Source organism: Coregonus lavaretus (genome assembly GCF_964263955.1).
Source record: "Coregonus lavaretus genome assembly, chromosome: 21".
Lineage (NCBI taxonomy): Eukaryota > Metazoa > Chordata > Actinopteri > Salmoniformes > Salmonidae > Coregonus > Coregonus lavaretus.
The window spans coordinates 12,189,617-12,204,512 of record NC_140008.1 but is presented as its reverse complement, the minus strand read 5'-3'; the positions used below and the strand labels follow the sequence as shown (position 1 = coordinate 12,204,512).

At 42.7% G+C, this 14,896-nt stretch overlaps 1 protein-coding gene across 1 annotated transcript in view; it reads left to right on the top strand.

The window, feature by feature from the left end:
* The first annotated feature begins 1,114 nt into the window (after positions 1-1,114).
* LOC311148616 (receptor-type tyrosine-protein phosphatase zeta-like) overlaps positions 1,115-14,896 on the top strand; it is a 115,947-nt gene continuing 102,165 nt past the window's right edge. Inside the window, exon 1 of the mRNA XM_084185597.1 lies at positions 1,115-1,327. Coding sequence (XP_084041723.1) covers positions 1,264-1,327 — 64 coding nt within the window. The 5' untranslated portion in view covers positions 1,115-1,263. The remainder of the gene's footprint in view (positions 1,328-14,896) is intronic.

Sequence of the window (14,896 nt, the reverse complement as noted above, 5' to 3'; positions counted from 1 at the left end):
TTTGGTGGATGCCCCAATGCATAGTGCCAATTTGTATGTCGCTCTGGATAAGAGCGTCCGCTAAATAACGTAAATGTAAAGTTTGATGGAGGAGGAATGATGGTTTGGAGCTGTTTTTCATGTTTCGTGCTATTCCCCTTAGTTCCAGTGAAGGGAAATCTTAACGCTACAGCAAACAATGACATTCTAGACGATTCTGTTCTTCCAACTTTGTGGCAACAGTTTGGGGAAGGCCCTTTCATGTTTCAGCATACAATGCCCCCGTGCACAAAGTGAGGTCCATACAGAAGTGGTTTGTCAAGATCGGTGTGGAAGAACTTGACTAGCCTGCACAGAGCCCTGACCTCAACCCCATCGAACACCTTTGGGATGAATTGGAACGCCTACTGCGAGCCAGGCCTAATCGCCCAACATCAGTGCCCGACCTGGCTCTTGTGGCTGAATGGAAGCAAGTCCCCACAGCAATGTTCCAACATCTAGTGGAAAGCCTTCCCAGAAGAGTGGAGGCTGTTATAGCAGCAAAGGGGGGACCAACTCCATATTAATGCTCATGATTTTGGAATGAGATGTTCGATGAGCAGGTGTCCACATATTTTTGGTAATGTAGTGTATATGACTCCCCTTGTCTGATGCTCCCAGATCCTGCCCCCAGCCCTAGTCTCGAAAACCAGACCCTAAGCCTGAGCATTTGAAAATTGTGGAAGGCAACACAGATGTCTAGAGAGGTCCTCTGATAAAATCTATCCATGTGAAATGAGCCATTACCACAAGCCCGTTCTCCCCAATTAAGGTGCCATCAACCTCCTGTGGTAGACATGGAGTTTGGTCAACCATCCTATTTCACTTCAGTTTGGCGCCCAGACCAGTAGCCTTAGCCTATAGTTTGTGGTTGAAAATATGTCACATTCATATAAAAAGTAACCAAAACAACTGTTGCAACTGAATTACATGGAATCATCACAATTCATAATGAATGAAATCAATAAATAAATGAATGTGGGCTACCCCCGCCCAAAAAAAGTAGCTTAAACTCCCTTGAACAAGATAGAGCTCGTGCGTTGTTAAGGTCTGTGGGAGGCGCACGCTCTCCCCTCACCCACCGTTCATCTTCGTGTAGAACAGTCGCACCGGAGAAACGGAGACAACACAACAACTCCCAACATGAAACAATTGTGAAACCGTCACGCTTGCCGGGAGTATCTTTCCCAGAACTATACACTACCTTTTTATTGTCTCCGCCGACGTTGGTGAGGTTGATGAAATATGGAAACGGCTGTTTCAAGAGGCTTCCTATTGCTCACTCAGCTCTTGCTCGTCTGTCAATTAGGTAAGAACTTGATATTTCATCTTGTGTTTTCTCATTATTAGGACATTTTAAAGCTTTTTTGTTGTTTTTCTACTTTATGATTGTTGTTTCTGTTCTCTCCACGAGAATGCAGTGCTCGTGAAGTTCAGGTTCAAATCAACTTCGCTTGTTTTTACATCCTAACATTTACACCTTCATTGTATTTCAACAGTATGCATTATGGATTATTTTTGCTGATTTGATTTATAAACCTAAACGTACTCATCGTTTTTCAGTCTATATTAAATACTCTCGACAATAATGATGCACAAGCGTTGTGCGTCTTAGGAGTAGCCTACATAGGATCATGTTGTTGTCCAAAAAGCTTGGGGGGGGGGGGGTCGGGGTCCCAGGAGGTCGGGGTCGGGGTCCCAGGAGGTCGGGCCCTCAGATAGCATATGAACAGGTCATAAGCCTAGGCGTTGTTTTTTTATTACAGGAAATTTACTTTAAAACTGCAAGATTTTCTCTCAGCCAAATGGCAAAAAGTGTAGAATAGCAGGAAATTAGCGCAGGGATTCTTGAAAATCCTTGTCTGGCAGGGAAACTTTATTTTCATAGTTATTATTTGATCTTAAAATGTACATTTAGGGGAACTTTATAAGGGAAAAGAGTGCTGAAAGAATGGTTATGCTTTGTAAAATAACATTTGGCAGTGATAACAGCTGTGAGTATTTCTGGATAAGTTTTCCACACCTAGATTGTGCAACATTTGCCCATTATTCTTTTCAAAATTGTTCAAGCTCTATCAAATTGGTTGTTGCTCATTGCTTGTCAACCATTTTCAGGTCGTGCCATAGATCTTCAAGTAGATTTAAGTCAAAACTGTAACTCAGCCACTCAGGAACATTCACTGTCTTCTTGGTAAGCAACTCCAGTGTAGATTTGGCCTTGTGTTTTAGATTATTGTCCTGCTGAAAGGGGAATTTGTCTCCCAGTGTCAGGTGGAAAGCAGACTGAACCAGGTTTTCCTCTAGGATTTTGCCTGTTCTTAGCTCCATTTTGTTAATTATTTTTTCCTGAAAAACTCCCCAGTCCTTAACGATTACAAGCAAACCCATAACATATGCAGCCACCACTATGCTTGAAGATATGGAGAGTGGTACTCAGTAATGTGTTGTATTGGATTTGCCCCAAACATAACACTTTGTATTTAGGAGAAAAGGTTAATTGCTTTGCCACATTTTTTGCAGTATTTCTTTAGTGCCTTGTTGCGAACAGGATGCACGTTTTGGAATATTTTTTATTCTGTACAGGCTTCATTCTTTTCACTCTGTCAATTAGGTGACTATTGTGGAGTAACTACAATGTCGTTGATCCATCCTCAGTTTTCTCCTATCACAGCCATTCAACTCTGTAACGGTTTTAAAGTCACTATTGGCCTCATGGTGAAATCCCTGAGCGGTTTCCTTCCTCTCTGGCAACTGAGTTAGGAAGGACACCTGTATCTTTGTAGTGACTGGGTGTATTGATACACCATCCAAAGTGTCATTAATAACTTCACCATGCTCAAAGGGATATTCAATGTCTGCTTTTTTTTTACCCATCTACCAATAGGTGCCCTTCTTTGCGAGGCACTGGAAAACCACCCTGGTCTTTGTGGTTGAATCTGTGTTTGAATTTCAAAGCTCGACTGAGGGACCTTACAGATAATTGTATGTGTGGGGTACAGAGAGGAGGTCGTCATTCAAAAATCATGTTAAACACTATTATTGCACACAGTGAGTCCATGCAACTTATTATGTGACTTGTTAAGCACATTTCTACTCCTGAACTTAATTATGCTTGCTGTAACAAAGGGGTTGAATACATTTCAGCTTTTCATTTTTAATTAATTTGTCAAAAATTTGAAAAACATAATTCCACTTTGACATTATGGGGTATATTGTGTGTAGGCCAGTGACAAAACATCTCAATTTAAACAATTTTCAATTCAGGCTGTAGTGCAACAAACTGTGGGAAAATCATGGGGTGTGAATACTTTCTGAAGCCACTATGAGGGATAATGTTTGCTTTATAAATGTTGTTTAATGTAGTGCTATATATTAATAATGTCATGCCAAATAATGTCCCCCGGCCAAATAGTGTCCCCCTCTGCGTCACAATGGGATTCGATGAACTATAAGCATCCGTTGCTATATCAACGTTGTGATGACCTAATGATTAGAATACTGGAGATCATTACAGCCTAAATGACATTCTTTTCATCATCGCTATGCAAGCAAGGCTGATTTCCACGACAGTTTTGCTGTTTAAACAAGTTTTGTTTAGCTAATAAAATGAAAACATTAATTCAAACTACTTTTGGGTACCTTGTTAACATTACAACATGAAATCCATGTCTTAAACGTTGCTACGATTCGGAAATGGCAAAGAAAATGTGTAATCTGCTTGACACATTAAAGTTACTTACCTTACGGATCACGAAGTCAGCTAATTTCCACTCCATTCATATGCAAATCCATTTGATTCATACACTGGCTTGTCTGGCTGTCATGTTTTTTATTTTAACCTGCCCTTCCCTTATCTACACTGAAATAATATAATTTCAGTAGTCCTCTATTATGATTAATTTTTGTATATCTCGCATAGCTCATTAGTACACCCTTGTGTTTGAATATATATGTGTCTATTGTAGGTCCTAGGATACAACAATGAATCATGTGGAACAAATAAATACCATCAAAGGATACAGTGGGAGAAAAAAGTATTTAGTCAGCCACCAATTGTGCAAGTTCTACCACTTAAAAAGATGAGAGAGGCCTGTAATTTTCATCATAGGTACACGTCAACTATGACAGACAAATTGAGGAAAAAAATTCCAGAAAATCACATTGTAGGATTTTTAATGAATTTATTTGCAAATTATGGTGGAAAATAAGTATTTGGTCAATAACAAAATTTTCTCAATACTTTGTTATATACCCTTTGTTGCCAATGACACAGGTCAAACGTTTTCTGTAAGTCTTCACGAGGTTTTCACACACTGTTGCTGGTATTTTGGCCCATTCCTCCATGCAGATCTCCTCTAGAGCAGTGATGTTTTGGGGCTGTCGCTGGGCAACACAGACTTTCAACTCCCTCCAAAGATTTTCTATGGGGTTGAGATCTGGAGACTGGCTAGGCCACTCCAGGACCTTGAAATGCTTCTTACGAAGCCACTCCTTCGTTGCCTCTCATCTTTTTAAGTGGGAGAACTTGCACAATTGGTGGCTGACTAAATACTTTTTTTCCCCACTGTACCTTACAACTTACAATAATTAACATCTTGTGAAACAGCTGTGAAAACCAACCTGGCAAAATTTAAGATTTTAATACATAAACTTTGATAGATTTTGGTACAGTTGTGTCATTAATTTATTTTCGTAGATTTTTTGTACACTCACAGGCAATCATAGACTAAAATACTGAATTCTGGTGTGTGGAATATAGAGGAGGTGGTTGCTGTGTGGGTGGGAGGTTCTGCCTGTCACTAGTTCTCAACAGGCAGCCAGTCTCAGAAGGGGGACTTGAAGAGGGAGACTGCAAAGTTCAGGCACTGCTGCTCTCTTTGTTCTGAGTGTTTGCAGTGCTAGTGTTTTCAGTGAATCTGTGTATCTCACATATTATGTGCCCAGTATGATAGAGCAAAACAACTTTCTTAGCAGATAATGACAACATGACAACAACAGTAGCTGTAGATTATGTAATGAAAAGTTGGAGGGTGGTTGGTAATGGAGGACATCAGGTGGATCCACGTCTGGGTGTTGGGCAGAACCCCTAGGTCCTGGAGAACAGGAGCAGAGTCAAAGGGAACAGGGTAGGAGACAGAGACGTAAACAAGCAAACACACAGGTTACACTTTACTGGGAGAAAATTTGATGGATTAGTGCAGTGATATAAATGGGAGATTTGTACTTTTCAACACTTTTGGAAGGTATAGCCTACCTCAAGCTGGTCCCCCTCCGACTTAGAGCACAGAGAATCAGGCTGATCCGAACTCACTGGTTCTGGTGGACGGGATACCTCCTGGGGGGCTCGGACAGTCGATGGTCCTAAAGTCATTTGGAGAGGTACATTGAAGAGGTACATTTTTATAAGCTCGGCATAACAACCATTTCTTGCTTTCTCAAATGTCAACAAAAGCTTAACATACTTTGTCTATTGGGCTTCACTGAAGTGTAGGGTGTCAGTGCTTTCAGTGGTCGACCGTCCAACTGCTCCAACTGTAGAAGATTGTTGGCTTCCACCGAGGTAACCCTAGGAAGACAAAGAGAAAAATATAAGTTTAGGGAAACTTAAACTAGCGTCAGTTTATTTTGTGTGCAAATGCAAATAGTTATTATCTGAGATTTTTTATATTCACTTTAACAGATGGTGACCCCAGCTAGGAGCGAAAAAGCAGCGAGGTTTCCCAGGTCTCGCCTTCCTTTCGTCCTTCTTCCAAACCAAGTAATTCTCCCGGATGTCGTAGCACTTGGTCCCCTTCCTGATTCTGCTCTGGTGGCTCTCCTTCTGTTAGTCCTGCGCCTTGTCCATGTTCAGTCTCACCTTGATTGATAACAGGAATAAATGCAATTAGGTGTGGTTTCAGTGATCTGAAAGTACGTTATACAAAAATAGCAACAGACAAACAACAACACTAAGTCAATCACAAATTTGAAAGACTATTCTATATGCAATAATTGTACATACAATTGCATTGTTTACCTCAGTCAACAGCTGTGGCTCCCGTCCGTACTCAGTGGAGGCCTGGATGCTGCTGTTGTGTGCAAGGATAATTACCTTCAGGTTGTTCTGCCACCCTTCCTGTTACCAATCAAGGGACTTGCCCATGGCAGTCTTGAGGGTCTGGTTGGTCCATTCACCAAACCTGGAGGAGGGGGTAGGAAAACGATATCTATTGACAATGTAAGATATGGAAATATGTCTGATTATGTACCATGGAAAAACAAAAACAAATTGTAAAAAATTAATTAAACAAACCATTGCTGACAGAATATAACCTATAACATCTGTACCTTGTTCCAGCGTTCATGACCTCGGTCACTCAAGATGACCTCAGGAGAACCGTGGGTGTTGAAGATGTCCACCATCGCCTTGGAGGTGGCCTCGCCAGTCTCGTCCTTGATGGGTATCATACAAAACGAAAATCTATTTTTGGTTCCAAGCACCCTTTTGAATGGGTTACAAAAGGGAATTTAGAGTTAAGCACGTACTCTTCATTTACTGACCTTAATGGGTATTGCCTCCACCCACTTGGTAAAATGATCGGTCGCCGTCAGACACCAGCTGTTGCCATTCCTGGATTTTGTGAAGGGTCCGATGAGGTCCACCCCTAACATTTAAAGTGTTAGAGAGATGATTACTTTATTCTTACCCGTATCTGTGTCATACATTATGCAGATTTTCATATTTGTAAGGATACTAATATAGAACTCTGCTGTGGTCAAATAAGGCAGCCATTACAAAACAACTTATCAGGGCAAAATTTGAATTGGGTCACTTACCGATCATGTGCCATGGTGAAACAACTTTGATGGGCTTCAACTCCGGCACCACGGTCTTCACCCTCTCAAATGTCTGGCAGGCTAGACAGGGTACTGACCTTTAAGCAAAAAGTGACAAATTGAAACATTGTGTGCTCTCTGATATGACATTCATTGAAATCATAATAATTTCAGATATAATAGAATGTGATTGATAAACAAAAGGTTATTTCACTTGCCCAGCTGTCCACCTCCTTGACAATTCCCAGTCAGAAGAAGCGTAGGTTGATTTTGGCAATCATGCACTTCACTCCGAAATGGCCAGCATGCATCTCTGTCAGCACGGCCTCCTTCTCTTCCTTAGTAAAAATCACCCTCCTGTGTGGCTGGCCATCCTTCCCCCATAGGTAGATATGATTGCCTAACAAGTTGGAAGAGAAGAGTTGTTGAAATACTCAAGTCTAAGTACATTTGCACTGCTGTCTTTCTCTCTCTGTTTCTCTCTCTCCATCTCTCTCTCTGTCTGTCTTCCACTCTCTTCACCACCTCTCTCTCCCTCTCTCACTTCCCTTTCTTTCTCATCCTTTTCCTTTTCTTTCTCATCCTTATCCTTTTCTTTCTCACTTTTCTTTCTCATTTTATTGCATGACATAAGTATTTGATCACCTACCAACCAGTAAGAATTCCGGCTCTCACAGACCTGTTAGTTTTTCTTTAAGAAGCCCTCCTGTTCTCCACTCATTACCTGTATTAACTGCACCTGTTTGAACTCGTTACCTGTATAAAAGACACCTGTCCACACACTCAATCAAACAGACTCCAACCTCTCCACAATGGCTAAGACCAGAGAGCTGTGTAAGGACATCAGGAATAAAATTGTAGACCTGCACAAGGCTGGGATGGGCTACAGGACAATAGGCAAGCAGCTTGGTGAGAAGGCAACAACTGTTGGCGTAATTATTAGAAAATGGAAGAAGTTCAAGATGACGGTCAATCACCCTCGGTCTGGGGCTCCATGCAAGATCTCACCTCGTGGGGCATCAATGATCATGAGGAAGGTGAGGGATCAGCCCAGAACTACACGGCAGGACCTGGTCAATGACCTGAAGAGAGCTGGGACCACAGTCTCAAAGAAAAGCATTAGTAACACACTACGCCGTCATGGATTAAAATCCTGCAGCGCATGCAAGGTCCCCCTGCTCAAGCCAGCGCATGTCCTGGCCCGTCTGAAGTTTGCCAATGACCATCTGGATGATCCAGAGGAGGAATGGGAGAAGGTCATATGGTCTGATGAGACAAAAATATAGCTTTTTGGTCTAAACTCCACTCGCTGTGTTTGGAGGAAGAAGAAGGATGAGTACAACCCCAAGAACACCATCCGAACCGTGAACCATGGAGGTGGAAACATCATTCTTTGGGAATGCTTTTCTGCAAAGGGGACAGGACGACTGCACCGTATTGAGGGGAGGATGGATGGGGCCATGTATCGCAAGATCTTGGCCAACAACCTCCTTCCCTCAGTAAGAGCATTGAAGATGGGTCGTGGCTGGGTCTTCCAGCATGACAACGACCCGAAACACACAGCCAGGGCAACTAAGGAGTGGCTCCGTAAGAAGCATCTCAAGGTCCTGGAGTGGCCTAGCCAGTCTACAGACCTGAACCCAATAGAATATCTTTGGAGGGAGCTTAAAGTCCGTATTGCCCAGCGACAGCCCCGAAACCTGAAGGATCTGGAGAAGGTCTGTATGGAGGAGTGGGCCAAAATCCCTGCTGCAGTGTGTGCAAACCTGGTCAAGACCTACAGGAAACGTATGATCTCTGTAATTGCAAACAAAGGTTTTTGTACCAAATATTAAGTTCTGCTTTTCTGATGTATCAAATACTTATGTCATGCAATAAAATGCAAATTAATTACTTAAAAATCATACAAATGTGATTTTCTGGATTTTTGTTTTAGATTCCGTCTCTCACAATTGAAGTGTACCTATGATAAAAATTACAGACCTCTACATGCTTTGTAAGTAGGAAAACCTGCAAAATCGGCAGTGTATCAAATACTTGTTCTCCCCACTGTAACTATATCAGTGGAGGCTGCTGAGGGGAGGACTGCTCATAATAATGGCTGGAATGGAGTCAATTGAATGGTAGTTATCAACCACATGGAAACCACGTGTTTGATACCATTCCATTTACTCCATTCCAGACATTATTATGAGCCATCCTCCCCTCAGCAGCCTCCACTGAACTATATGTATAGCTAGCAACTAGCTAGATAGAAAATGGTTGTTGAAAAATGGTTGTACAGTCATGGTCAAAGGTTTTGAGAATGACACAAATATTAATTTTCACAAAGTCTGCTGCTTCAGTTTTTATGATGGCAATTTGCATATACTCCAGAATGTTATGAAGAGTGATCAGATTAATTGCAATTAATTGCAAAGTCCCTCTTTGCCATGAAAATGAACTTAATCTGCAAAAAACATTTCCACTGCATTTCAGCCCTGCCACAAAAGGACCAGCTGACATGTCAGTGATTCTCTCGTTAACACAGGTGAGAGTGTTGATGAGGACAAGGCTGGAGATCACTCTGTCATGCTGATTGAGTTAGAATAACAGACAGGAAGCTTTAAAAGGAGGGTGGTGCTTGAAATCATTGTTCTTCCTCTGTTAACCATGGTTACCTGCAAGGAAACACGTGCCGTCATCATTGCTTTTCACAAAAAGGGCTTCACAGGCAAGGATATTGCTGCTAGTAACCATTTATCGGATCATCAAGAACTTCAGGGAGAGAGGTTCAATTGTTGTGAAGAAGGCTTCAGGGCACCCAAGAAAGTCCAGCAAGCACCAGGACCGTCTCCTAAAGTTGATTCAGCTGCGGGATCGGGGCACCACCAGTGCAGAGCTTGCTCAGGAATGGCAGCAGGCAGGTGTGAGTGCATCTGCATGCACAGTGAGGCGAAGACTTTTGGAGGATGGCCTGGTGTCAAGAAGTGCAGCGAGGAAGCCACTTCTCTCCAGGAAAAACATCAGGGACAGACTGATATTCTGCAAAAGGTACAGGGATTGGACTGCTGAGGACTGGGGTAAAGTCATTTTCTCTGATGAATCCCCTTTCCGATTGTTTGGGGCATCCGGAAAACAGCTTGTCCGGAGAAGAGAAGGTGAGCGCTACCATCAGTCCTGTGTCATGCCAACAGTAAAGCATCCTGAGACCATTCACGTGTGGGGTTGCTTCTCAGCCAAGGGAGTGGGCTCACTCACAATTTTGCCTAAGAACACAGCCATGAATAAAGAATGGTACCAACACATCCTCCGAGAGCATCTTCTCCCAACCATCCAAGAACAGTTTGGTGACGAACAATGCCTTTTCCAGCATGATGGAGCAAACAAAAACCCACAAATTCTGAAAAAACTCCAAGCATTGATTATGCAAGAATCAGTCAGGATGTGGCCCAGAAGTTAATTGACAGCATGCCAGGGTGGATTGCAGAGGTCTTGAAAAAGAAGGGTCAACACTGCAAATATTGACTCTTTGCATAAACTTAATGTAATTGTCAATAAAAGCCGTTGACACTTATGTAATGCTTGTAATTATACTTCAGTATACCATAGTAACATCTGACAAAAATATCTAAAAACACTGAAGCAGCAAACTTTGTGAAGACCAATACTTGTGTCATTCTCAAAACTTTTGACCACGACTGTACATAGCTAAATCCATCCAGTTATCTAATAGAAGTTAACTGCTTAATGTTACCCTGAATTGTGAATTTCTCTGAATGTTGCGCCTCTTGTCAAGATCAGTGGTGTCTTCACAGTACTTCGCCTGGTTGGAAAGATAAAATAAAATCCACGCTTTTATCCATTGCCATTGAAGTGCAAGCTACATACAACAGAAAGCTACAATAACAGTTACAGTAGCTAGCTAGCTAACGTTAGCTACATTAAACTGTCTGGCTAGTTAGCCAGCTACTGTAGCTGGCTAGCTGACTAGGCAGGCTGAAGTAAATAAGTACAGTAGCTAGCAACGTCAATCTAAAAACAGCTTAAATTATTTATTCCTATTTAACAATATTGACTTATATAAAGACAAATATATGGTAAAGAAAGAGTGTTCTCTTTCCAGTCTTTTCGGCCCTCTGAAGCAGCAGGTAGTCATTAGGTTGTCACCGTCCTTGGAGAGCAATTCTGCTGTAATAATTTTGCGCAGACTGAGCGAGTGTTTATGCGGTGAAATAGAACTAGAACTGCCCGCATCCTCCCTCCTTTGCGACCGCTACGAGGTAAAATAGAGCCAAGCAACTAGCATAGCAACGTACGCTTTGGTTCATTACGTAATCCGGTCAGAATTTTGCAAGTTCTAGCAACAGCCCTAGCAACAGAAGCTAGAACTCATCAAATCCCATTGTGACGCAGAGTGGGACACCATTTAGCCGGGGGACACTATTTGGCATGACAGGCCCCTCGAAACTGGAAAATACATTGTTAGCTTTATTATAAGACAGTCGTGTGCTGATAAATAATTGGTGTTACCAATATTTGTTGGGCAACCCCGTAACACAGACCGTAGGCCCTAATATGAGCAGAGCACAGAGGATAATCAATATCACTTTGATTAGATCCACAGAAAGCTGAACATTCAACATTGTTTCTCTTTTGTGCATGAAGGGGCCAAGTGTAAAGAAGCCTATCAGAATTTCTCATACAATGTCCTATTTTGCTTTAAATTAATACATTCCCATGAGTTGGGTCATGGGTGTCATATTTATTTTGTCCGTCACGCCAAACAAACTGGAGCTGTCAAGCATGAAAAGGGTGTTTTTGCCATGGTAGTCGAACTATGTTATAAGTAAGTCAAGCGCTTTTTGACAAGGGGGGATAGTAGTGATTGTTCGAAAGATGCGACTGAAATGAATAGTTTGGCAGTCTCAAGCTGCCTGAAAACTGGTGCTACTGCTTCTTCCCCAGCAGAACCATTAACTACCAGCGTTTTAGGGCTCATGATTTAGTTCACATTCATACTGAATTTCTCTCCTGATATCTAACAAAGGCTATCCTGATAAGTTCAAACAGATAGCCTACTTACTTTATTTGAAGCCTATGTTAGCCTATAAATAATGTGTTATTAGATGTGTTATAAGTATGTTTAATTGCACATTTTGATATGAGTTATCTTGTCATTTTGACAAATAAAAATAGGCCTATAAAAGGAGGTTCCAGGATTTACATATCTCCTCAGAACTGAGTGAAAGGAGTGTTTTCTTAATTCGCCCAGTAGGTCTCAGCCATTCAGCTTCAATATGGTACACACGTACAGTGCAAAAGTGCCAAGGAGGAGCATGCTTGGTTTAATCTTTTGGGTGAGGCATTAAACTAATATTTGAAAAAAGCTGGCTAAAACCAGTTTGCTTAAGATTTCATTTTAGGAGCCTTTTATGACAGTCCTTGTGAACTGGGATAGCAAACTGGTACCTGCCGAATGCTTTACCACATGTACCCCTCCGCCACCACTCCCCTCCTCTTTTTTTGCCCCTTTCAGTTGAGTGCTTTAAATGACTCTTTGATTAAACGTGGGGCACAAAGGAAGTGGCTGTTTGTTGGGAAGGCAGCAGAGGGATTGATGAAAGAAAAAAGACAAAGTGAACTGAATGCAACGCAGACCCTGTGCCATCTGTATTCCCAACGTGGTGGGCTATAGATAGGGCATTTACACTGGGCATCACCCACAGTGCCCCTCTCTCTCTCTCGGATGAGGAAGTCTCTATGCCTGTTGTTTTGGAGCAGGGTGGTCCTGACTTTTGACAGATGGCAGTCATAGTTAGTCAGTCTGTCATTCAGGCGGATGGTTGGTTGGTGGGGTTCCAGAGGCCACACCCCTTCCTCATGCCTCTTGGATGACCACCTGAGAGCTGTGTGTCACAGGCTGGTGGTCCAATGCTTAACCCAGTTTCAGATGTATCTTACTGGTACATGAGGAAAGTGTGCCACTGCCAGTTCATACCTTCAGGTTGCCCATGTAGCTGTTATCACACTGAGGAGCACAATAAACTACACTTGTGGAGTACACAATTTAGAGTTTATTTGCATAGAGTGTATTTGCATAATCTGGAAAACAATTACTGTATATGGGTCAAACATTGTCTGCTTCAGTCTGAGTACGACTGTTGTTAACGGCACAAAATCATACTTACCAACAGAAATTGAAACGCCGCTTCTCTCCTCCTTTAAGGCAAAGACAAATAGCTTTGTCTCCATGCCACCTTGCCCTCTTTCTTTCTGCCCTCTCTCTACTCTTTCTTCTAATTTTCCTACCTTCTCCTCCCATTCTTCTATGTTTCTCATTCTCTCCCTCTTTCTCTGTGGGAGCTGCGGGACACCGTACCCAGAGCAGCTTGGCACGCTGGTCCTTTTAGCCATCTCCTGGTTGCTGGTAAAAAGCCAAGGAGATTTCCAATCGGCGGCAGCAGGGGTATTTGAAGACCAGATTAGTCGGTATTAGGCTCAACGACATTCGCTCAAGCATGCACAGGGGCCACACTGAATCCTCTGAGTCACCCCTCTCTCTCTCCCCGGCCATGACTGAATAGGACTGGGGTTACGTGGGGGTACAGCCCAGCCAGGCCTCCATAGTGGTGCCCAGGACTCTGGTTCTCCTCCATATCCCCAATCTTCCCAAGGCCTCCCCCATGAATTATGCTGTCAGAAGAGAGATTGGTTTTTTATGGGTGGGGGAGAAGCTGGCAGAGGGGGATGGTGTTCAGGGGCGCGCAGCGACACAGCGAGGGCGAACCATTGTAAGCGTGACGCTCGATGGCTCGCCGATTTGTCCCACAGGCATTGGCGGCGCTGGAGCAGGATGCTCTCACGCTGCGAGACTGGAGGGTGAAGTGTGAGAGTGCAGCGTGTTACAACCGTCACAGGAGTGTCACGGCAACTGTATATACAGTTGAAGTCAGAAGTTTACATACACCTTAGCCAAATACATTTAAACTCAAGTTTTTCACAATTCCTGACATTTAATCCTAGTAAATATTCCCCGTCTTAGGTCAGTTAGGATCACCACTTTATTTTAAGAATGTGAAATGTCAGAATAATAGTAGAGAGTGATTTATTTCAGCTTTTATTTCTTTCATCACATTCCCAGTGGGTCAGAAGTTTACATACACTCAATTAGTATTTGGTAGCAATTGGCTTTAAATTGTTTAACTTGGATCAAACGTTTCGGGTAGCCTTCCACAAGCTTCCCACAATAAGTTGGGTGAATTTTGGCCCATTCCTCCTGACAGAGCTGGTGTAACTGAGTCAGGTTTGTAGGCCTCCTTGCTCGTACACGCTTTTTCAGTTCTGCCCACACATTTTCTGTAGGATTGAGGTCAGGGCTTTGTATGTCCACACCAATACCTTGACTTTGTTGTCCTTAAGCCATTTTGTCACAACTTTAGAAGAATGCTTGGGGTCATTGTCCATTTGGAAGACCCATTTGCGACCAAGCTTTAACTTCCTGACTGATGTCTTGAGATGTTGCTTCAATATATCCACATAATTTTCCTTCCTCATGATGCCATCTATTTTGTGAAGTGCACCAGTCCCTCCTGCAGCAAAGCACCCCCACAGCATGATGCTGCCACCCCCGTGCTTCACGGTTGGGATGGTGTTCTTCGGCTTGCAAGCAGCCCCCTTTTTCCTCCAAACATAACGATGGTCATTATGGCCAAACAGTTCTATTTTTGTTTCATCAGACCAGAGGACATTTCTCCAAAAAGTACGATCTTTGCCCCCATGTGCAGTTGCAAAATGTAGTCTGGCTTTTTTATGGCAGTTTTGGAGCAGTGGCTTCTTCCTTGCTGAGCAGCCTTTCAGGTTATGTCGATATAGGACTCGTTTTACTGTGGATATAGATACTTTTGTACCTGTTTCCTCCAGCATCTTCACAAGGTCCTTTGCTGTTGTTCTGGGATTGATTTGCACTTTTCGGCCACCAAAGTACGTTCATCTCAAGGAGACAGAATGCGTCTCCTTCCTGAGCGGTATGACGGCTGCGTGGTCCCATGGTGTTTATACTTGCATACTATTGTTTGTACAG